Source organism: Alexandromys fortis, unplaced genomic scaffold, assembly GCF_014885135.2.
Source record: "Alexandromys fortis isolate MF-2015 unplaced genomic scaffold, M_Fortis_MF-2015_v1.1 scaffold_141, whole genome shotgun sequence".
In the NCBI taxonomy this organism is placed as follows: Eukaryota; Metazoa; Chordata; class Mammalia; order Rodentia; family Cricetidae; genus Alexandromys; species Alexandromys fortis.
In genome coordinates, this window is record NW_026068060.1 from 4,422,194 (window position 1) to 4,447,291 (window position 25,098).

The following is a 25,098-nucleotide window of genomic DNA, read 5'->3' on the forward strand; positions in this document are numbered from 1 at the left end:
TGGCTGCCATTACAAGATGGCATTTGGCCCCAGCCTCGCTTGATACCATAATAAAGGTTGCAGTTCTTCCACCAGAAAACAGGATGAGTTATTGTGATCTAGCTGCCCACACTTCCCCTGACCGGCAGGGGAACTTCCTTGTGGTCTGTAATTGACAGGTATGTTCCCCTGCTTTCTTTCCAGCCGGTGGGTCTCCAGAAAAGCAGTTAAAGTATCAAAGTAGCAAAGGTTGCTAGGCAGACTCCCTATATAAGCAGCTACAGCTCAGAGCTCTGGGCCCCTTGCTTTCTGCTCTCCCTTCAACCAAGAGGCTCCAATAAAGCGTGATTTGAGAAGAATCCTCGTCTGGTGGCTGTTCCTTCCTGCTGGTCAGGGAGTTCGCCGCAAGTGTCCACCCAGTCAATGCTATATCTAGCCTTCAGGCACAAGGCTCCCTGCATATATTATGGTCTGTGAAGTCTGCTGTGCCATATCAGACACAGAAATAACAAAATTAGTATGATCACAGGAACACAAACACCATGTATGGCAGTTTAAATACAGCTGTTCCCTAAAGGTCAGAAAACTGACAACTTGGTTCTCATATAGATAAACTGTTTGACTTAAAGTATGACCTTGATGGAAAAAAATGGCAAAGTGGTTTAGAGTTTTGAGATTTAAAATTCATATACTATTCTCAGCTTGATTTCTGGTCTCTGCTTTAATTTTGAGATGGGATTACTCATCTATTCCTTCTGCCAGGTCAGCTTAATTATGATATCATTCCCTGCCATGATGGACTCTTATACTTATGGAAATAATAAATCCAAAGTAATCCTTCTTTCTGTGAGTTTCCATGGTAAAGATATTTCAACACAACAATAGAAAATCACCTATAGAAAAAAAGTTAAATAAATGTTAAATAAATTTCACCTCCCTAAATCTACCACTCCCACAGACATATTCCTGAGTAAATAAAATCCTTAATACAGAAATTAAAAAACAATTATAAACATCATTAAAGAATTATATAGCTTAAATTAGACACAAAGTAACCCACCATGAACTTTATAAGAAGGGTCTTAAACACCCAAATTATTGTTGGCCTAATATTATCTCAGGACCTGTACCTCAAGGCCTGTAGGACAGAGAAAAGTCTGGGTCGAGTATGAGAGATAGTCTCAAAGCTACCAAGGATGAGGCAGCAAAAACTAGGTAAATGCTCCTCCAGCCAGAGGGAGGGCTTGGCTGTCTCTCATTGCCTGGAAGAACAACCACATCACATGATGTCACTTAAACTATATAATCTGATGTTCACAGTAATAAACTGAGTTCCTGCTTTGACTTGACTCCCTACTGCATCTGATTATCCTGTATTATAGACCTGTGATATGGGTGGATAGCACACTCACCTTTCCCTGAGGAATAAGGCTAAGGATACCTGGAAAATTATACTAAAGACCAAAGAGACATAAGACTGGATAAAATGAAGGATATACAAGATTTAAAAAAAAAGGAAAAGAAAAAAGATATCAAAGTATTGAAGAGAATTCCATCTGAAACCAAGTTAGAAGTGCAAAAGTCAGTAATCCAAATGGAAATCTCAAGTGAAGGCCTTACAAGTTGATTAGATCACATAATGATTACAGTATCAAGACTCAAAAGAAATGTAGAGGAATTTGCCTGATGAAGTAAAAAATAAAATATTTGAACTAGCACAGAAAAGAAATATACAGTTTATGTTGTCCAACACAAATATAATTTTTTAATTAAAGATATAGATGTGGAAGCAGAACCTAGACTCAAACTCAGGAATGACATGCCCTTGCTGATACTGGATACATACATAACACCAAATAGGAAATAAATAAGTGAGAGAAAGAGAGAGAGAAAGACCCCAAGCATGTTCCAGTTAATACATAGAACAAAACAAGAATATTTAACTCTGAAAAAGAAAAATAACTAAATGTCATAAGTAAAGGAAAGCCCATTAGAATGACAACTGATTTCATAGGACAAAGAATAAATGGAAAGAGCTCAGAGCAATGCATTCAAACTCCTAAAGAAAATGCCCTTATTGGCTAATGTACACAGTAAAAATATTCTTATGAATGAAACAGTGTCAAACAATAAATAACAAGCATACCAACAGCGAGCAAAATATAGGAAATAGTATTTAACCCTGAAGAGATGACATGTGCTATTCCAGCTAGTAAAGCAGACATGTTAACTCAGACTTTTACCTCTACTTATGCTGCATAAAATCCAATCCCACAGTCCATGCCCAGCTGTGCAAGAGAATACCTGTTACAAATCCATCTTTATTGGATAGAACAGACCTTTTATTCTTAACCTCCTTCCATTCACTCTTTTCTTTTTCCCCAACTCTGGCGGGAAATCCCTGGAAACTCACAGGCCATTCCTGCCAGGCAAGAAAGTAGGATAACTGCAGATCTTAACCTCTCCCTCTGTCTCTCCAATTCCAATCCACTAGTCTCAGTGCCAGCTCTGCCCAAATAATTTCTGGTTTGGTGGATCCCACTTTTCCCACCCCAAGCCTCCCCTCAAATACAGAAGAATCAAAGACAAAGACCACATAGAGTAAACAAGCAGATAGGCTAGTTGCTGATCTTCACCACTCTCTGTTCTTCAAGTCTCACCCATGAGTCTNAAAAAAAAAAAAAAAAAAAAACAAGCAAACAACTAAACGAAAAAGAACTCTATTTCCTTTCTTTTTCCCCCTGCACATATTTACAGTGGATCACCTAACTGATTGCTGTGTTCCTACCTCAAACTCAAGCAGGAACTCCCTGGAACACATAGGCCATCCTGACCAGGGAAGAAAGGGGACTTCAATTATTCCTTAATTCCTCCCTTCAAGTCCTATCTTCCAGTCTCATCCCCAATTCTGTGGCAGATTTTCTGCTGTGGCCTCTCATTACTCTCAGTATATTTATATGTTGATGTTATCTGTGAAATCAATTATAACAATGCTACAGTCTGTAGAACACAGAAAACAGAACAAAGTATGGGGCTATAAGAAACAGATTTTATTAAGAGAGAAAAATTGAAAAAAAATTATAGATATATGGGAGACTGCAATGGAAGAATCAAGTGTGCAGGGGGAGTGGAGAGGAAGTTCTAGAATAAAATACAGGGAGAGATAGATAAAATTAATTGGTATTTGATGGGTACTCTGATAACCAAATACAGTAGAACCTTTCTAAAGTATATACATATGTGAGAGCCATCTAAATAAAATTGCTAAGTATATAGATATATGAAGGAATTGTGAATAAAATGAAAATGTCAAATAATGGGGGAGACACAGTTCCAAATCACAGTCTGTTATAACCAAAGAAATTTTCAGTACAAGGATTGGAATAAATTTAATTGAATTGTTGGCCAAAGGACCCCACAGCGATACCCAAACAAACCAGGCTATTGATAGGACTAGAGCTTCCTCTCTAGGAATTGACAGCAAGGTTTCATTGTTTCAGACAACACCTACACAATTCATTGAAAATGGAGATGTCAGCTATTGCCTACACAAAGACTTTAATCCCTGTTTTCTTGTGTAATGGAACATGTTCTATATACTCTTAGAAGAGAAACATAAACAGCAAGTAAACCCTAAGCCCTTTATCTTCAACTGTGTTATGCATGTAAGATATGCCATGGCAAGGGTATCACAAAGCTTGTTTTCGTAAGCAACCACTATCTGATTTGCCTTAAGGCCAACTACTCAAGACGGAAAGCAAAACTGACAGTGCTCAGGTGATCAGGAATGTGAAATTAGATAGCCCAGGAACCTAGAGTAAAAGCAAATAATATTGGTCTAAAAAAATAAAAAATAAAATGTAATGACAAAAAAAAAAAAGACTGTCAGGAGCCATTTTCCCAAAGATTATAGCAGGGCAGGAGCCATTTTCCCAAAGATTATAGCAGGGACTATTGTCCTAAGGATGTTTCCCAACTATCTTGAGAACTATTTGTTAGCAGAACCCGCCCCACATTCCAACTATCTAGAGAATTGTTTGTGGTTGGATTCACAAAAGGAACAATTCCGGCTTGCACAGAGAACACTAGGTGTGTCAACTTGTGACCATTGCTGCTCAGGCAAGGTCCCTTCTTGCCCTTGCCATGCCCCTGCCCCTATCCCAAGCCAAATTCCTCATTCAAGGGCTATATAAGCCACAACCATTTCATTAATAGAGACCTTGACAAATGGAAAACAGAATCTTGCCTGGCTTTGCTTGGTCTCCCTCCCACCCGTGTCTTTTTCAGATAGCGCCTCTTTGGGACCCTGGAATAACTGACCCGCTGGGCGGATTACAAAAGACTCCTTGTGATATTCTGCTAAACTTACAGATTAGTATCTTGTTCAGATTGCATTAGAGAAGCTTGCTCCTGCAGCAGATGAGAAAAAATATAGAGATCTACAGTCAGACGTTACACAGTGAGTCAGAGATCTTGGAAGACTCAGCCTGAAATGGGATGTCTGTATCAAATCACTCACCTTACAGCTCAGGAAACCCTGCAAAAAAAGAGGTGGAAATAGTATGGGGGATTGAGGACACCAAGAAAACAGGGTCCTCTTGTAGCAAGTCTGTCTGTGTACTACCAGCTAGCTCCCAAATAATGACTCAGAGACATCTATATCTTATTAGGCTTGGCTTAAGATTAGATGTATCCCACTAGCTCTTGTAACTTAACCTGTTTTGATTAATCTATGATCTGCCACATGGCTTTGTTATCTGTAGTCTATATGTCTGATGATTTAATGTGCTCCTGGTGTCTCCTCTGCACCTATATTTCTTCTCCTCTTTCTTTCCTTGGAAACCTCACCTGTTCTCTGTCTAGCTATTGGTCATTCAGCTTTTGACTACACCAATCACAGAAACAGGTTTTCACACATCCCACAATACCCCTTCAATCAACATTTTCAAATCTCAATTAACTCAGAGAGATGAAAATAATAAGTACAGCACCTGCACAGGTCTGCAACAAATTTTATGTGTATGTGTATACAAATATATATATGCATATATACCTACATTATGTTTACACCCATGTATAAAATTGGTGTGGGAGGTTTTTCTGTCTATGTGTTGCTTTTATTGGTTAATGAGTAAAGAAACTGGCTTGGCCTGATAGGGTATAACAGAGATAGGTGGGGAAAAGTAAACTGAATGTTGGGAGAAAGTAGGCAGAGTCAAGGGAGAAGCCTTGGAGCTGCTGCCAAAGACAGATACACTGAAACCTTGCTGGTAGGCCATGACCTTGTGGTGATGCACAGATTAATGAAGATGGGTTAAATTAAGATGTAAGAGTTAGCCAATAAGAAGCTAGAGCTAATGGGCCAAGCAGTGATTTAATTAATACAGTTTCTGCGTAACTATTTCTGTTCTGAGCAGCCGGGACAATCAAGCAGTCTCCCTCCAACAAATTGGCACAAATGTGGCAAACTAAATCCATTTATAAACCTGAGAGAGCTTGATTATTTCGGTTCTGGTGGCTGGGAAAAACAAGCACCCCCTGCAACATAAAATGACTTCTGAGTTAATGGTTTTGTGTGATTCCTGACATTGACAATTACTTGGTCTCTGCTTCTTATATCTTGATTCTTTTCCTTCTGTTTTTTGTATTGTAAAACTTCAATATGATAGGCTATGTTTTACCTAATTAAAATTTATTTTGTTACATTTAATAATGGATGGATGGATGGATGGATGGATGGATGGATGGATGGATGGATGGATGGATAGATGGATGGATAAATGAGTGAATGAGTAAGTGAAAACTTTACTACATGAACAACTGAATTGTCAATTAACATGGTAGGAGAGGAAAAATAAGTAGTTAGAAGTAGAAGTCATGGTTTCCCTTTGATTGAGTGGGTCTTAAGTCTAATTAGAGAGCTGTTCATTAGCATTGCATCAAAGCTGGGAAAAGCTGGTGGTTACTTCTCTCTTTTGGAAACTTGCTGGGACCTTTAGAAACCATAAGATGTAGTCCTCAGGAAGGGAATATTTGCACACATTTCCAGCTCAGGAGTCTCTGGGCACTGTTTCTAAAGTGCATGGTGTCTTCAGCAATGGGGACTTGCCTTCTATTTCTGGGGCCAGACAAGAACAACCACAAATAGGCTGTGTGTTTTGAGAGTCTTTTGGAGAGCACTGCCCAACTACTCAAAAGGACTTCCCATGACTGACTGATATTAAGATTTTAGTTAGTTGTTCTTCGGCACTTGGAGACGGGGCTGTCAGCTCATATAAATTCATTAAATCATATATGAAACTTTATGTACAGAATTACGTGAAGTTTGATTTTAAATAGTATGGTTCCCTATGCTTGTTTCAGACATAAAATTTTTGTTACCTTCCTTCCTCCTTCTGTTTGCACCTCCCTTCAACTTCCATTAGAAACAGCACTTCCTTATTTCTCCTATCAGATATTTTATATCCTGTAGTTGTTTCAAGCATCTTTAGTGTTATGTTACCTTACGTACTCCCTCCTTCTTCAGTATTCACCTCCCTCAGGAACTCTTTCCTATTTCCCCTATCACATCAATTGTGTCCTGCTATTTACCTTCACGCTCCTCACACCTGTTATCACATCTACTTCCTTCCACTTCCCTAAGAAGTACCTGAAGTACTAATCTAATTGGTCTTAGTAATAACAACCTGGAGACAAATATTAGGGAGTAAAAGCTAAAAGATCAGAGAAGTAAAGTAGCCAGCCACTAAAGTTCTTACCTCTATGAAATCATCGGACCAAAAGGACTGAGTTCCTGTCTCCTCCTGCTCTCTCCACCCAGCCACATTACTTTCTGCCTCCACCTCCCAAGTACTGGGATCAAAGGAATGAGAAACCAAGTGCTGGAATCAAAGGCATGTGCCATCACTGCCCAGCCTCTATCACTAACTAGTAGCTAGTGCTGCCCTAGTTTTATTTTATATTTATATTATTATAAAATTTCAGGCAAATTTTATTTGAGCACAAACAAAGTATCACCACAAGCATCTACTTTCTCATTGTTTATTTTATGATGAAAAGTTCCTATATGAATTATCACTCATGTTACAGCTAACATTAATGCCACCTTTCCAGTATAAAACATTCATAACCCAAAGCAGCAGTAAATATTTTGATTTACTAATTAGGAATCTAGACAAGAGTTAATTTAATGTCATAAACAATCTGTAACATAATTAAAGATCAAATACTATCAACACAGTAATCTTTACACTGAAATATATGCTACAAATGAAAATACAGTGTTCAACTCGAATACACAAAAAAAATGCAAGTTTGACTTTAGATAGTCTTATTCTGGTACAAGCTTTAATGCCTGAAATTATAAGTTCTATACCATTAACAATTGATTTCAGACTTACTTCTATATGAACATTAGAACATATACTGCCTATTTTCAAAGGAATTGCTTAATGGATGACTTAGGTGGAATTTCTAGTGCTGTGAAGAGACAGTAACCACAGTAACTCTTATAAAGGAAAATATTTAATTGGGGATGGCTTACATTTCCAGGGGTATTGTTCATTATCATCATTACAGGAAACATGACAGGAAACTATGGTAGAGAGGTAGCTGAGTTCTACATTCATATAAGCAGGCAGCAGGAAGAGTGACGCTGAGCCAACCTGGAGCATTTGAAACAGTGATACACTTCTTCCCACAAGGCCACACCACTTAATACTGTCACTCCCTATGTGCCTGTGAGAGTCATTTACATTCAAAATACAAGAATGAATAGAGGGTTTATTTCTGGGTGAAATGTTTTCAAATTCATACATGTGTAGAATTTCCTGGTGTTACTCTCTGATGTTAAGGTTTGAACATTGGTTAGAAGTTTCCATCTATTCTACTCATGTTAAAGATCATTTTCCTTGGGTGACCAGTGGGTTAGCATTACGCTTGAATCTGTCTCTTACCTAAATCTTATGTGTTCTAAATTTAGAGTTGTGGTAATGGATTTCAAACACTCTTTACATCTCTAAGGTTTGTGTCCACTATGGATTCCATGGTGATACTTAAGATTTGAAAACCAGAGTCAGGCAGTGGTGGCACACACCTTTAATCTCGGCACTCGGGAGGCAGAGATATGGAGATCTCTGTGAGTTCAAGGCCAGTCTGGTCTATAAGAGCTTGTTCCATGACAGGCTTCAAACTCTGTCTCAAAAACCAAAAAAGTAAAATAAATAAATAAATAAAAAGAGGGTTGAAAACCAGGTAATGGAATTTGAACATTTATAAAGGTTTTCTCATGAACGGATTTTTTGATGTTTTTGAAGAGTTGAGTCCACAGCAAAAGACTTGTCATAGTCGTTACATTTGTAAGGTTTTTCTCCTGTATGGATTCTGTAGTGGCTTTGGAGATGTGAGTGCTGGGTAAAGGTCTTGCCACAATCTGTACATTTGTAAGGTTTCTCTCCAGTGTGGATTCTATGATGAACTTGAAGAGTTGAGTCCCTGGTAAAGGATTTGCCACATTCTTTACATTTGAATGGTTTCTCTCCAGTATGGACTCTACAATGAACTTGAAGATACGCTCTTTTGGTAAAAGACTTTACACACTCTTTACATTTGTAAGGTTTCAGTCTCCTATGTTTTCTTAGGTGAGTCTGAAGTTGTGAGTCCTGAGAAAAGGACTTGCCACAGTCTTTACATTTATAAGATTTCTCTCCTGTATGGGTCTTGCGATGTCTTCGAAGAGATGAGCTAAAGGAATAGGACTTACCACAATCTGTACATATGAAAGGTTTCTCTCCAGTATGGAGTCTGTGATGGGTATCAAGAGCTGAGCCCTCAGCAAAACACTTGCCACATTCATTACATTTATAAGGTTTCTTTCTACCATGTATTTTGTAGTGAGTTTTAAGATAGGCACCCCAAGCAAAGGACTTGCCACACTCTTTACATTTGTAAGATTTCTCTCCAGTATGGGTTCTGTGATGTTTTCGAAGACTTGAGCTGTTTGTAAAGGATTTGCCACAATCTGTACATTTGTAAGGTTTCTCTCCAGTATGTATTCTGTGATGAGCTAGAAGGTTTGATCCTTTGGCGAAAGACTTCCCACATTCTTTACATTTGTAAGGTTTCTCTCCAGTATGGACTCTGTGGTGGTTCTGAAGATGTGTGCTCAGGGTAAAGGACTTGCCACAATCTGTACATTTGTAAGGTTTCTCTCCAGTATGAATTCTCTGATGATCTTGAAGATTTGATCCTTTGGCAAATAACTTTCCACATTCTTTACATTTGTAAGGTTTCTCTCCAGTATGGACTCTGTGGTGGTTCTGAAGATGTGTGCGCAGGGTAAAGGACCTTCCACAGTCTGTACATTTGTAAGGTTTCTCTCCAGTATGCACTCTGTAATGAACTTGAAGAGAAGAAGCATGAGTAAAGGACTTGCCACATTCTTTACATCTGTATGGTTTTTCTCCAGTATGGATTCTATGATGAATTTGTAGATATGATCCTGTGCAAAAAGTCCTTTCACATACTTTACATTTGTAACGTTTCTCCTCAGTATGGTTTGTATAATGCTTTCTAAGGCCTGAGAACTGGGAAAAGGACTTTCCACATTCTGTAAATTTGCATGCTTTTTCTCCACTAGGAAGCATCTTAATACTGAGGACTGAAGATCTGGAGCATTTCCCAGATTTCTTATATTTTTGACCAACTAAGAATCTTGAAGGCCCTGTAAAATTTGAAGGAGGGGTAAACTCTGGTCTGTATACTTTATATTTCTGAGGTTTTTCTCCAGTATGGATTGACTCATTTTGAACATTTAAATGGAAATTGAAGGAATTATTACTTCCAATAAACAGGCATGGTTTTCTTCTAATATCATTTATATTATCCTTCTCTATGTTAGATGATTCCACTGAGACTTTACTGCACTTATCACATTCGTGTCTGTAAAATTCTTTTGTAATCCTAGTTTTAGTACAAGGACAATTTGATGACCCCTTTAAAATTTCATCCTGCTGCTTATTTTTGGGTAAATTCTCTTGGCTTTGGTCCTGCTGGTGGAAAGGACATAGTGTGCACTGACCAGAGACATCCATACATCTACCATTTTTGTAACAATTCTCCAGAAAACAATTACTTATGTGACCATCATTAGGAGTTACATGATGATTATACTTGGCCCATGAGTCATTACCTTGGTAAGTAATTCCTGTAAACTGACATTCAAGCCTCGCTGGATTCAAAGACACATTCTTATGTTGATCTAAATAGCAGAACTTGTCATAAAGTAGATTTAATTGCTAAGGAAGTTGTAAAGAATTTGGAGTCAAACATTTTTCACACTGAAAACACTGTATGTGTTTTTCTGTATTATTAACTCTCTTTTCCTCACAAAGTGTTGAAGTACTGCTTATTCCCATACTATGTAAAAAATATCTCAAACATTCTGATCTACAACCACATATGTCACTTCCCAGTGTATTCACATTTCTCTGTAGAGTAAAGTAATGTTTCAAAAACTGATGTGAACTTTTTCCTAGAAGAGGCTCCCACTGAGAATGTGAAAGTGGCCCAGGGTGAGCCATGTCAGGAGAAGGTGAAGTTTCTCGATCTCCTCTGTTAGGAATGTCAGCAGTGAGTGTTGCATAAAGATCATATCCATCAACACATAATTCATGCTCTTCATTGTCACCTGTACATTCCCAGAATTTCCTTACATGTAACTTTCTGAGGTTATTACTTTCAAATTGTCCTGATCCTTCTCTCTTGACAAATTCTTGTTTGTTCTCTGTTTTGAACAGCTCCTTGTTATGAAAGCACAACAGGGCTAGAAGAAAGAAAAGCAAATCATTATCTCACTTTGTGACCTTACATGAAAATAATATAAAAACATAATAAAAAAAATGTGAAATCAGTACGGGGACTGTAGCAAGATGGTGCTACCCAAACTTCAGTTCTGCTGTAAGGAAACAAGTGTGCCAAACTTGAGGATTACAGGAGGATATCATATGGAAACATGTAACTTGTAATAAATGAAAAGGCTGGCATTGATTTTGTAGTGTAAAAGACAAATTTTTGCTGTGCTTAAACATGTCTAATATAAACTATTCAGGGCCAGGTTCCCAAAGTTCAAATCAACACCAGCTAATTAGTCAGGTTGACCCATACTGCCCGTCTTGCTTTCCTGGATCATTAATCTCCTGGCATAGGTAGTTGCAGAGACATCTGTAACTTGAATCCAAAATGTAGAACTGGACCCTCAGAAGATAAGAAAAAATTTTAAATAAAAGTAGAGGTTATGAATTTGGTTCCACCATCCAATGTCTCACAAAGGTAAATAAGAGTTAAACAGTATGGGTTCTTCTTAATCCTTGAGGCAAAGTATTTCCTACAAATACTAAGAGGTTTGTTAAGACTCAGAGGAGCAAACACTCAGAACAACAGCTCTCCAGCTTCATACAAATAACTGTAAAATTCATTCTTTGGTTTCTGGAACAAAAAAACACTGATAGTGAAAACTACAAGTGCACAGGAAGCAATATAAAAAAGAGCACATGTAAAGGGGAATAAATTTTGGACAATTATTTTGCAATCTAAATGTGAGCAACTCATTGCTTGGACCCTTTCAGAAGGACTGTAAAATGAAAAACATCTTCTGCTGTACACATCTTGACACCACAGGCTGACTGGACCCTATGGCTGCTCAGGCTTCCCTGTGGTTGCTGGGCCAGGCATTTGGGGTTCACCCTCATGTGTGATCTGAGTAGAGACTGGCATAACCTGGGATCAGTGTAGCAGTAAGCAGGTCTGTGCCTAAACACCAGGGATAGGTGGCTCTCCTGCCTCATAGTCTGACACGACACAGCAGATGGAGGAAGAAGGACGCAGTATTTTTGTAAGGGATTTATAAAGACAAAAATCACAAGACCACCACAAGATTACAATCTCAAAATACAGAATTACTTATCGCAATTGTCTAAAGGTTAGGTAAAGCTTAGCTGTTATTCTCTAATAGGTTGTCATTGCCTAGGGCGGGTTGTTCACTCATAACAACTGTCCCGTGGTCATGTCCTCAGGATATCTGCTGACCCTTTGCTAACCACAGAGGCTGCTTGAAAATTTATCTGATTGGTCCCTTGTTACTCAACTGATAGGGGAAGTTAGGTGGTCAGCATCATGTCAGTAGTTTTGTGTGACCTGGGTTTTTCCCATTAGCTAATACTTCCCTGCAAAGGAGGCTAGCAACCCCTGGCTTTTCTCAGGGTTGGGGTGAAGTTCAAAGTCCCACAAGGTCCCAGGATCAAAATGGAATCCGTTCTGGCCTCGCAACAAATCATAGATTGGATAATGATAAGAAGGACAACTTATTGGTACAGAGCCTAAAAAATCATTGAGCCAATTAAATAATTGCAGGCTGATTGTTTCACACTGGCAGGAAGTAATGGCACGTTGTTACTCAGGATCTATAGATAACCATTATCAGCAAGATCTTTCAAGACTTTTTGAAGATATGCCATGAATAACATATAAAATTATGTCTTAAAAAGTCTAGAGATTGCTCTTACGGATAGCTCTTCAAAAGGACAAGGAGTTTGTATTTTATATATAAATTCTACTGAAAGACCCTCGAAGAGGACCTTCCCTCTGACGAAGACCCCAGGACTCAGGACACTCCGAGACCACAGGATGCAATTAGCAAGAGGTCTATTAGGTAAACACAGGTTCCTGCAGGCGGCAAAGTCTTTCGGAGGACTTGCGCGCCTGCAGACTGGGGGGAGGTCTTTTTATAGGAAAGAGGGCGGCAAAAGCAGATTACAGAAGCAGATGCATGGTTATTGGTCGGTTGGAATGAGGCAAGAGGCATAAGTGGTTTTTCCTTTCCCAGCACAGAAGTATGGCAACAGATATTCTGTTGTATAGATGTCCTATCTCACAGATATCCTGCTTTGCAGTGAGGGGCCCTGACCTCACTCTGTACTTACATTTGTTTGTCAAAAGCCTTGAGAAATGACGTTACAGCAGCTAAGCTAGGATCTTTTATAGGGGGAATTGTTTCTTTTGTAAAATGCTGATATTCTAAGTTTGGCACATGTGCTGACTACAGGTATCCTGTTTTCCTAAGCAAACGGGATGTTCTCATGAGAGCCAGCTAGCTGCAGGTCCTGAGAGGGTCCTGAGGGTCTCAAGCAAACAGGATGTTCTCATGAGAGCCAGCTAGCTGCAGGTCCTGAAAATCTTTCAAACAAATAGGACGTTCTCACGGGAGCATGCTAGCTGCGGGTTCTGGGCGTGGGGGGGGGGTGGTCTGTAGGGTCTTTCACTACATCCTCCATAAAAAATAAGAAACCCACACCTGACTATACAGCTCAATGGTCTAAACATACTATAATCAATCAGCTTTCCTAGATGTTTCTCAGTTATTGAATATTTTGACTCTGCACACTGTGTTCAAAGTATTTCTTTCCTAGAAACTTCAAGACTCACATCCACCCACACTAACAATGTTATTTCACAATTATTTCTCTCCTCTTTCAGGCATCTATAAGACAATGGTCTCAAGAGTTGTTTCATAACTTACATTCATACTTATTCTAAGTTTCCAAGTTTGTTAATACTTAATTCTCATCTAATACTCAAGCTGATATACTGACCTATACCTTGCCCTTAATACTTTCTTTTACAGTCTCTTAAAAATCTCACGAACTTCTTTACCTTCTTGTTTCTTCAAACCACTGCCCTCTACTGATTGAACTAATCATCAAGGTTTAAAATCAAACATACCATTTGGCAGATAGTACTCATATCTCAGAATTTGATGTTTAAAATATGTTCATGTAACAGTACATACTTTTTCTAATATAATTGTTGCTTCTGTTCCCAGCAGTGAAGCAACTTTGAAGCCATTAATAATTTAGTATGCACCTTTTCCTTTCTAGGACTCTTATTACAAGTAAAAATTTATAATGATCTTGTTTATACTAGCAAACACTTTAAACAATGTATGTGATATTAATAACGTTACTATAATCCTTCATATTCCACAAAATCAAGCTATTATAGAACAACCTGACACCATCAAATATTTAAACAGCAAATTTTAAAAATAAAGGGTATACAGTCACCTAAATCAGCATATACTCTGGTATATTCAGCTATTTCAACTTTAAATGTTTTTACTTTAAAGGTTAGTTCTTTTTCTGTTGCCCCAAAGTATTTGGCACTAAAAAAGATAGAGCTTAAATGATATTAAAACTGTAAAAATCAAAAAACTAATCAAAAGAAAGAATAAGATGTCCTGCTAACATTCAAGAAGTCACGAGTTGCCACACCTAGTTCCCTGGATAGCTGGAATGTGAGGCGTTCCGCTAACAGATAACAGTTAATTGGGTGTGGGGCAGGTTCTGTCAATAGAACATAATTATGGGTGTGGAGTTCCCTGCAGACTCCCCAGGGTGATGGTTCCTGTAATGATTTTTAGGGGGGAAATGGCTCGTGACAGTTATACTGCTTCTTTCCAGGAAATTAAAGTCGCAGTTGGTACCTACTCTGATGCATTCAACCAGGACTGTATCCTGGAAACGAGCAGACAAAGCACATGAAGACTGATAACAAGCATATCAAGAGGAGACAACCCAAGAGGAAGAAGGTGATGACTTGTGGTGACAAAAGGACACAATATTATGGACCCTCAAATATAATACTCAGTTTGTCAATACAGGCTCCAAATGCTTGCTTGCTTGCTTGCTTGCTTGCTTTCTTTCTTTCTTTCTTTCTTTCTTTCTTTCTTTCTTTCTCTCTTTCTTTCTTTTTTCCTTCTTTTGGTCACAGGGGATAAATGTTATTCCTGGAATAGACAGTAAGATGTTGTCTGTCATGGTAAGGATTGTTTTTATGCTTTTTGATTATCAGTCCCAAGAGTGATTACTGGTATATATAAAAGTTTATAAGGTTTTTAAATTTATAAAAGTTTAAAACATGGCTGTATGATTAGAAAAATTACAACTAAATTTACAACAGATATATCATTGGAAACTAATAAAACTGTGGGTAAAATGAGAATGGTAGGAAGGTAAGGCCTACAAGGCTGAAAGATGAGCCAACCTGAGTGCTTAACAGCAGGCACTGTCAGAGACCCTGATCATGCCTAGCCAATGAGGGGTGATCACAGGATGTCAGTGGACTGGAATGCAAATAGGGTGCTTGGAGGAGGAACTAGAAGGCTCTGAGTCTGCTGTTTGCCTTTTACTTGACTCCTGGTCTCTATGTCATTGATAGGGTGCTTTCTCAATCTCACCCCCAAAAGAGTCTCTAAGACCCTGCAACATCTGGCACTTGAACAGGTTCTAGTTGTCTCCCTCTTACTTGCGGCAATGGACAGCACCCCCAAGATGGTGTATTTCAGTCAGGAGCTCCATCAATATAGTGTGGTTTTGGTCCCTTTGTCAGGTAAAATGTTGAGACCGCATTTCTTTCCTTAGTTGATGTCTGTCATGTTTTTCTGCCAGTATGGTTAGGAAGACGCATTTTTTTGTTTCAGTTCACCAAGCACCTTCACATAAGGGCTGACCCCCCAGGAGGTGGAACAAAGGCTTGGCTGCCAAACAACATCTCTAATGCAGAGATACCATGCTGGCATACAACCATGACCTAAAAAACCAAGAAAGTCCCTGACTAAGCCTAAAACATGACGGTCCGACAAAATTTTCCACCCCTGTTGACTGCCATCATCTCTCTGTTACTCACCTGCTGTCTCCCTCAAAATGGGTAACCTCTTAATCACTCCCACACACCCCCCTTCCATGACTGATCTCTCTTTGGCACCCAATGAGGAGGAGACAGGCAGCTGAAGCCCTGCAAAAAAAAATGCTAAGGAAAGCACAACCACAGGACTGCAAAAGCCACTTCCCTGTCAGCTCCGTTCCAGCTGTGGGGAACAGCACTTCTCCTGAGGCACTCTTGGAGGGAAGTGCTTTAATGTCCACCTGCCTCTGATGGTGAAAACTCCCTCACACTATGGCATGAGGCCTAGCTGCCACAGTCCCTGTGCCCCCACCACCACCCCCGAGTCATCTCAGGCCTCAAAGGCCAGCAGAAGCCTTTCCTGTCAACCTGGGACAGAAAGCTGTTAATCAGTCCTAGACTGCACCCCAACAGATGGACCCATTCAGAACCTAAGACCTAGATTCTTTGAAAAGTGAGAAATAGAGTTGGTGCTCAACTGGATATTTCATGTCCATAGATTCATATTCATAGTTCTCAAGAAGGTAAAACATACGTTACAGGAGGAAAAAAAGCAATCATGAATATAAGCTAGCTATGAATTCTATGGTCTCCCATGATAAGACTGGTCATCAGCCCTAGGTAAAAACTTACTAGTATTCTGCTAAATTAATACATCAATAAAATGATTCCTAATGACACAGGACTGCAATCTTAGATTTATGCATCACTCAACCCTTACCAGATAAGTTTAACATAACACCCACAATTGGACAATGTGCAGAAAATGAGATACTTTGAAGCGCTCAGAACTATGTATCTTTAGGGCTTATATATGATATATATGAGAAGGCAGAACAAATGTAAAGGCCAGAGGTCATGGATAACTAAAGATAAGGCATTTTCTAGATATAACAGGATGATTGAATATATTATACTCACCAACACTGTGACAGCATACACAAGATTTACACAAGATCAAGACAGAGAAACTCCCAGTGAGGAGGAGAAGAGAAAGAAGGCACAATCTCATACCCCTAGCCAAGCACCTATTTAAAGTCCACAGATTCTGGGAGAGGGAAAAATCAATATCCTTCAATGGAATGGAGATGTTATATCAACCACTTTTCTGAGTATGCCTCATGTTCAGAAGCATATGGCCAACAAAAATCCAGATCTTTGGCCTTTTGCGATTTTTTTAGTCTTGTTTTGTTTTCATTTTTGAGAAACAGAGTGCATATAAAAAAGAAACCATGTCTTTGGGTTAGTGTGGCTGAAGGGAAGTGGATAGGAAAACGGTGAGAAAGGAGAAAACATAAGAAAAATATGTATTTTACAAAATTCTAAAAAAACACAACAAAAAACCCCAACCAATCAATCAATCAAACAAACAAACAAAAAAACAAGTAAATGAATCTAGCACTACTGGCTAGTAGTGTATGGTACAGCATACAAATGCACCATGTAGAAGAACACACAATAACCCTAAAAAACAGTGCCACACTGATTTTGAAAAAGTAGATATTACCTCAACACTATTTAGATGAAATGAGATTAAAAACAATGTAATTCCACTGTATACTACATTCTGGATGCATTAAGTATCATTTCTAATGAGGAAATGGGCTAATACCTCTGCAAGTCAGTATTGACATTTGCTTTAAATTCACCACAGGAGATGATGTTTCATTCCAACTTACCTGATTCTATGCCTTTTGCCTCCTCTATGCCTGTAATTGAGGATTCTTTGTTTTGTTCAAGACAGACGACTAGTTCTGGTTTTGATATAGGAAGGCCTGTGCATTAGAAGAGACAAATGACAATTTCCTTACATTATGTTTACTCTGGTCGGGTTTCAAAAACTGGTTTTTAGCCAGTGGATAAGGGACTAGAATGGAAGATCCACAAGAGACTTCCTAATTGTTACCTCTTAAGAGATGCTTTAGACTTTCAGATATTGATACATTTAATTTTTGTATATATTTACTCTCCTTTAAATTACTCTGAGAAAAAATACAACTGGTAGAATCAACTTTAACAAAGATATGTGCTACTAAATGTCAGATACATGTAAAAGTACTATTAAATTGAAGGAAGGATTTTGCTAAATATCAAGATAAGGGAGAGTGGTTTAAAATGATTCTATTAACAACTACCTCAGTCTAGGACGAACAGAGCTGAGACTCAGAAAACAGACAGGTATAAATAGAAAACATATTTGATAAAAATCATAGAATGAAGTAGAAATAATGAACGAAAACTATTCTCACCCACAGAGACCAGGTTGCTATAATTCTCCAACATGACAACCCAGTACAAAGTCCTCTGAGCAGAGTTCAGGCATTCCCACTCCTCCTGGGAAAAGTCTATAGCCACGTCCTTGAACGTTAAAGGATCCTGAAATAAAAATTGTTTCATTCTGTGTCCTTTGGCTGAGTCTTTACTAAGTGAATGAAATTTATAATTAACTACAAAATTTGTTCTGTTATCATTGATCAATCTACATTTTCCTAAAGTTCTGATCTAGGAGAGAGGGGGGGGGGGGGGGGGGGGGGGAGGGAGGGAGGGAGGGAGGGAGGGAGGGAGGGAGGGAGGATGTTTTGACTTGTCTACAAAGATCCCAAGGACCCTCAGGTGATAATTTAATAGGCATGGGTCTCTCCTCGGTAAGAAGTAATTATCCACATCTTTCTCTATAGCACTTAGTATCTACATTCATCTCTATTTCAGAAAGTTTGTAATTATTTCAGATCATACATTCTTGGAGAGAAATATGAAACAAGGGAAGAGAGGGGGAAGCACATTGCAGCACATAGGTGACATAAATTTTAAAGGGTTAATATTGAGAACCATATAAAATAATCAAAACAAAATAGGCTAACTATGATGATCAGGTCCATGTTAGTCTTGTTTTTGGAAGGATGGAGGACCTGGTGACAACTCATCTCTGTTATCTTTTGTAGTCTCCTCCAGCTGGGTGTGATGGGTACACAGGGTGACAGTGGCAACCTTCACTGATGTAGAAGTGATAAGGATCACAGGATATGGGCCTTTCTATGTTGTCCTCTGGCTTTGGATAAGCATCCTCTTCACCCACATGAGGTCGCCAGGATGGAGTTGTGGGCAGGCTCAGACACAGGTAAGGGTGCAGCCTCTTGACCTGTCTGATAAATGTCCTCTAGGTCTATGTAGGGTCTATAACAAATTAAGAAGGAAGGGGTTAGTAACTTGTTCCTCAGGAACTTCTCTATATGGGGTGCACCTCACCTTTGAGCAGGCAGAGTAGGAGGTTGACCCAATTTTTACCTGTCTAAACAGAATATTTAGTTTACCTACGTTGAGCAGAGCATATCATAAAGTTTATAAACACTGTAGATTATACATACATGATGGAGAGATTGATCCTGAAGAATATGTGAGGCAAACAGATGACATGCTCTGTGCAAGATTTGATATTGGCAATCATGTGAGAAAATGAAAACAAAGTCTTATAAAAAGTGAGGAAGTAGTGACTGCTTGAGGGTTCTGCAAATGAAGCATTCCTGTAAGAACAACCTGTCCCATCCCTGTGCATACCTTAGAACAAGCCATCTCTCATTAACCTTCTGTTTGATATTCTCAGGAAACTTCATCTCAAAATTTCACCTTCCTCATGATAATCTAGATTTGAAGGCAAACAGCAAACCCTCTACACCTTTTACTATACCCAGAGACTAGAAAGCTGGAATCCAATATGACCTCACTCTGCCCTATGTCAGGGCAGATGTGCTTCCTCAAAAGCTCCTAGAGGAAGAACAAGCCTAAGGTTATTACTTTCTGTATTTAGGTAGGCAAGTGAGAGGAAGGCCTACATTGCAGACCTGTGAAGGTAACTGAAATCACCTGCTATACATTACACATGCAGGTTGGCATTTCCAATGGAGCCTGAGCACAGCTGTCAGAAGCCCTAAGGACTCTTCCTCACTTTCTTTTTCTCTGTGATTGAACAATACTGATCATTCTCTTGAGAATAACTGACAAAATTTGTGGTGTAGCAACAGCTAAAACTATTTCTCAAACTGGCTGAAAGATCTAGATGTTTGATACCAAAAGGGAGCGAATAAATCCATGTCCCACAACTGTCTCCAATGAGGTACTCTGGCTTCCACATCCCAGTCTAAAATCATATGATGCTGCAGCATGGCAGAGACACTCATAATCAGATTCTTTTACAAGTTTCCTTTTCACAATGACATTGCTTCTCTAGGATGCACTGTCAAAAGCACTAATGTAAGAAAGAGACATGAGAAACAGAAGGTGAAATTCAGACCAAAACATGGTCTAATGCACTGCTCTAATGCCTTTGGTCGTTAAGATAGACAACTCCATCCTCAAACATCATTGTCATTGTCGGCAATTTAGCGTATATAAAAGAATGAAAAATCTCTCATATATAAGTGTGCTCTAAAAAACAAGAATTCCTTAATTCAATTGTACCAAGAATGCACTGCACAATACTGGGAAGTGACACTGTACTCCATTTCAGACCTCACACATACTCAGTTTGTCTTCATTTTCTCCAGAAATTGGGCAGTAACTACTCAACCATTCCTTTAATATTTAAAGGGAATGCTCAAGCTTTTCTAATTTACTGTCTCTGTCTTCCACTGAGGTAAGGTGTTTCATAAAATCCAGGCTGTATTCCATGTATATCAGGATGCAGAATACAGGTTGTATGGATCCTGCACTGTGAAATTTAAATTTCAGAGTTCACTTCAAAATTACTGCAAATGAAGAATATCCATTGAATTTTAAGTGATCAGTAGCATGCCAGTGCATAAAAAATTCCTTAAGCTAGAAATGAAAGCAGAAATTGAAAACATCCTCAAGAGATTTAAATATAAACAACTCCAACATTGTCAGCAATGGAATTCTCCAGAAGAGGCACATCCAGCATAAAGAAATAAACCCTCCAAAGTCCAACTTTTCACCCAAGTTCCTGCAAGAAGAAGAAAGAAGAAGAAAAAGGAGAAGAGGAGCAGGAGAAGAGGAGGAGGAGGAGGAGGAGGAGGAGGAGGAGGAGGAGGAGGAGGANGAAGAAGAAGAAGAAGAAGAAGAAGAAGAAGAAGAAGAAGAAGAAGAAGAAGAAGAAGAAGAAGAAGAAGAAGAAAGAGCAGCACACAGTACAAGGAGTGAGAAAAAAAGACCCATCACTTTGGATAATCAATCAGAGGTATAGTGGCAGCATTCAAGATGTAGTGCACCAGTCCTAAGCTTCTCCTTACTCAGAAAAAAATACAGGGAAATAAACCTATGTTAACTAAGACACAGTAATTGGTCACAGTAATTTCTTTCTTACTGATTCAGGCTCTGTATATCTACTGTCATACTGACTCTTCTCTCCTTTCCCCCAAAATAAGAAATCCTTCCTCTTTTAAGTTTCTGAGGCAGAAATATTTAATAAATAAATAAATTTAAAAAAAATAAATAAATAAAACAATGGAAATTAAAAAAAGTTTCTTTGTTCATACTTTCTTTTAAATCACAGTAATAGACACATTTAACACAGGAGAGAGCAAGCATTGGTGTAAAGGATCAAAGAGAACTATCAAACAGGAAGAGAAAAATTGGAGTTTCACATGTTCTCATCATTACCGAAATACCAGAAAAACGGGTCCAAATCAAACTTCTGTCCTTTTTGTTAGATTTCATCCATAAATTTCAAACAGCAATGGAGTTAAACCCCCATCTCTTATGTGTTTTGGCTAAAAACTTTGTACAAAATTATTAGGTTATCTGCTGACTAGGTTGAATTTTTTTTCCAGTTATACAAAGAATAGGTTATAATTACTGATTGTTGTTCACATTCATTTCTGTCTATAAAATCTTATTGGAAAATTTCTATTGTGAGACCCACTAGTATTTAATAAACTGGCAATATTATCCTAATGAAAAGTAATGAATGAATTATTTTGAACACTCCAAGTATTTTGCTGCTGGAATAGAGAATATTGCCTTACTGTTTTCACATCCTGCATGTCTCCAAAAACATAACAAGGGAATGAGGAAAAAACAGACAGATACACGATAGGTGATCTCGGCTCTCTGATGGAGAAACTATATCACCAGGAAAGCTCAGTCTTTTTGTATATAGCTGAACAGAGAGGCCAGGTTATTGAACACAAATAAACAGAGTCAGGGTTAATAGATACAGCTGAACAAAGACATGCTTGGCTCCTATCACTAGAAGCAGTCTCTGTAGCAGAGCAGTGTTCAGGCCTGCAACATCTGTACACAGTATCAACATTCACTTATGTACCAGAGGAAGCTTTGTCACCTTCCAAACTTCACATACTGGAGAGGGAGATGCTTTGCTTTTTCCCATGGTTCTGAGGCTATGGACATATACCCACTTCAATGACACATACCCAGCCACTCAAGCCTTCACACATTAAGAGCTGCTTTTGCCTGATGATTGCACCTGTTAGAATTTGTCTAAAGAGAGAGCCGCCGATTACCGTCCAGCCATGGCCAAGTCCAAGAAGCACACCACACACAACCAGTCCCAGAAATGACATCAAGAAACCCGGGTCACAAAGATATGAATCTCTCAAGGGGGTCGACCCCAAGTTCCTGAGGAACATGAGCTTTGCCAAGAAGCACAACAAGAAAGGCCTGAAGAAGATGCAGGCAAATAATGCAAAGGCCATGAGTGCGGAGGCCATCAAGGCCCTGGTGAAGCCCCAGGTGGTGAAGCCCAAGGTGCCAAAGGGCCCCAGCTGCAAACTCACCCGTCTCGCTTTCATCGCTCATCCCAAGCTTGGGAAGCGGATTAGAAGCTACATGGCCAGGGGTTGTAAACTCCAAAAAACAAAGCCCAAAAAACAAACTCCAAAAAACAGAGGCCTCAGCTGCAGCTCAGGCTCCCAAAGGTGCCCAGGCACCTGTGAAGGCCCCATAAAGAAGATCTCAGTCTGCCAATGTGAAGACAGATGGACTGGTGTGAATATCTATACAGTATTTGCAGATGTTCGGGACCTTATACTGTTTTTACAAATAAACTCGAGGCAAGTTCTGTTAAATAAAAAAAAAAAAGAATTTGTCTACAGCAATCTACATTGTACTGTCATAACATGTTGTTTGTTGCATCATGATTCATGGAACATCTAACATTATTGACACCATATCAGTATATAATGGACACTCATCAGTAATTGAACACAAACTTTAATATAGTTATTAGGTTTTGAAAAAAGAAAGGATTTGAGGCTAAAAGCAATTTTTAATACAGTCTATTAAAAGCTCAAGTACTACCAACACAATCATCTTTATATTAAAGCTTATACAGATACCAAAACTCTGTCCCAATAAATTTACACAAATTTTGTGTATTTATTTTAATGTGGATGGTTACCATTAAACTTTGTTTCAAATTGTTAAAAGAAACTGATCTGAGATTACTCAAACACAGCTTATACTATAGATTGTGTTTAATTGGTTACAGCTTAGAGAGGCAATTCTTTCCAGCCAGCTGAGAATACATTCAGGTATTCTATCCTTAAAAGCCTTTAGAGCAGCTGGGTGGTGGGGGCCCACACCTTTATTCCCAGCACTCAGGAGGCAGAGGCAGGCAGATTTCTCTGAGATCAAGACCAGTCTGGCCTACAAAGTGAGTAAGGTCAACAAAGTGAGTTCCAGGGCAGGCACCAAAGCTACAGAGAAACTCTATCTCGCAAAATCAGAAACACACACACACACACCAGAAAACAAAGAAAGAAAAAATAAAGGACTTTATAATGGCAAACACCACATCCTGTTATCTTACTCTGCAGCTACAATGGGAGATTTGGTACAATCAACCATTTTAACAGATGCTGAGAAAAGCAGTTAGTTGGAAGAGAGTTACCTAATAGGCAGTTTAACAGAAGTCAAGATAAATTATCTGGGTCATCTTGACCTCAGGTTCCAAGAAGAGAGCTGGGTAATTTTCCATCAAGGACATCAAATTCTAGTCAAACTTAAAGAGGCCTCAGAAAGAATAGGTGAGAGAACCTATGCCCTGTCTTGACCTGTCACATTCTCCACTGATTCTATGGGCATGAGTTAAATCATTGACTCATCCTGTTATGGAAGGAAACGTTGGTCCTAAGAAACACTAACTTAACTGAGTTCATTTTGTTTTATACATAGTTGGCCACGCAGGATCCCTCTGTTAGTCCAATCCAATAAGAATGAGTGGTCCAGCTAATGATGACAGTGAGGTAGTCAGCCATGGGGACTAGATAAACAAAGGTTGATACCAATTATCTGACCTACATCTCCTTTTCTCCCGGTTTTTTTTTTCCTGAACATGGCAAGGTTTACCTTAATTACCCCTAAGTGGTTGGCATAAAAACAGCAAGTGATTCTCCCAAAGTCATGCAAAGTCCTCACTGCTTCATTTAAAAAAAAAAAAAAAAGTTGGGCCCCCTTAAGTTCTAAAGCACTACCTTTGTGGAGGAGTCAGCTTGGCTCTCCAGCATGGAAACAGAATTCTCCAAATGGCCTTGGTCTAACTCTGTCTGGGAACTGAGTCCTCTAAAGTTTTGGTACCCAACAACCAAGGCTGAGGTGCCTATGGCAGGTCCACCAGTTTATTCCCACTACTAGGATCAGGAGAGAGCTAGAGCCCATTATTAACAATGAGTCAAGGCCAATATCAGCTCTGCCCTCTTCATTGCAGACATATGCCTATGGGTAGGAGTATAGACCAGTATACATAGAGTGGTGGTATGAATTTCTAATGAGTTGGAGGAGCCACATTTAGTCAAACCAATTAGTACAAGACAAGCAAGCTAGTTAGATTCAGAGGCATAAAATAATATATATGGTCCTCTAGGCTAGCACTGGTTCTTTGGGCATTGGCACAAACTTCATTATAAAGAAGCAGGATTATAATTTGAGAACATGATACAGATACCTTGTCCTTGAAAAAACAACTCACCACTGGCAGAGCATACATAAATTTTAAATCCCAAAGGCCTTTTTCTAGCCAATCCTCTCCACCATGTAATTTACTGATCCCCATCCCTCCCCAGATCCCTACTGTTTCATTCCTTGAAGGAACATAAAAGAACAGAGGTCCACCTGAAAGGCAGCATTTAGTGATTCACCCAATGACATTAGACACACTAAGTTCAGTGACTTCCAGTGACCTCTAAATATCGAACACAAGCCAGCCAGATTACGACTGCTTCCCAGTCACTAACATGCCCCAGATCACCTTGACAGTCAATAAATGTTCCCTAAGTGCCATTTCCTAGTTTCCACATAACATGAAATAACTCCCAACACAAGGGTCCAAATAATACATAATACACCCCATCATGGAAGCAGCATTTATGTTTTCTCTTTCTTCTTCTTCTTGTTCTTCTTGTTCTTCTTCTT

At 39.0% G+C, this 25,098-nt stretch overlaps 1 protein-coding gene and 1 pseudogene across 4 annotated transcripts in view; one reads left to right on the forward strand and one right to left on the reverse strand.

Moving 5' to 3' along the window:
- Window positions 1-9,142: 9,142 nt before the first annotated feature.
- LOC126487390 (KRAB domain-containing protein 5-like) overlaps window positions 9,143-25,098 on the reverse strand; it is a 19,395-nt gene continuing 3,439 nt past the window's right edge. For 2 of the 4 annotated variants that reach the window (XM_050120131.1, XM_050120132.1), the window contains exons 2-5: window positions 18,576-18,888; window positions 17,964-18,090; window positions 17,394-17,489; window positions 9,483-10,801 (exon numbers count right to left, since the gene is read on the reverse strand). In XM_050120131.1, the coding sequence (XP_049976088.1) occupies window positions 10,275-10,801; window positions 17,394-17,489; window positions 17,964-18,090; window positions 18,576-18,638 (813 nt within the window). In that variant the 5' untranslated portion in view covers window positions 18,639-18,888 and the 3' untranslated portion in view covers window positions 9,483-10,274. Of the gene's footprint in view, window positions 9,380-9,482; window positions 10,802-17,393; window positions 17,490-17,963; window positions 18,091-18,575; window positions 18,889-25,098 lie in introns of those variants that run through there. The other 2 variants (XM_050120135.1, XM_050120133.1) reach the window with 2 other exon arrangements.
- The window catches only part of LOC126487425 (60S ribosomal protein L29-like), a 9,401-nt pseudogene continuing 3,197 nt past the window's right edge, over window positions 18,895-25,098 (forward strand).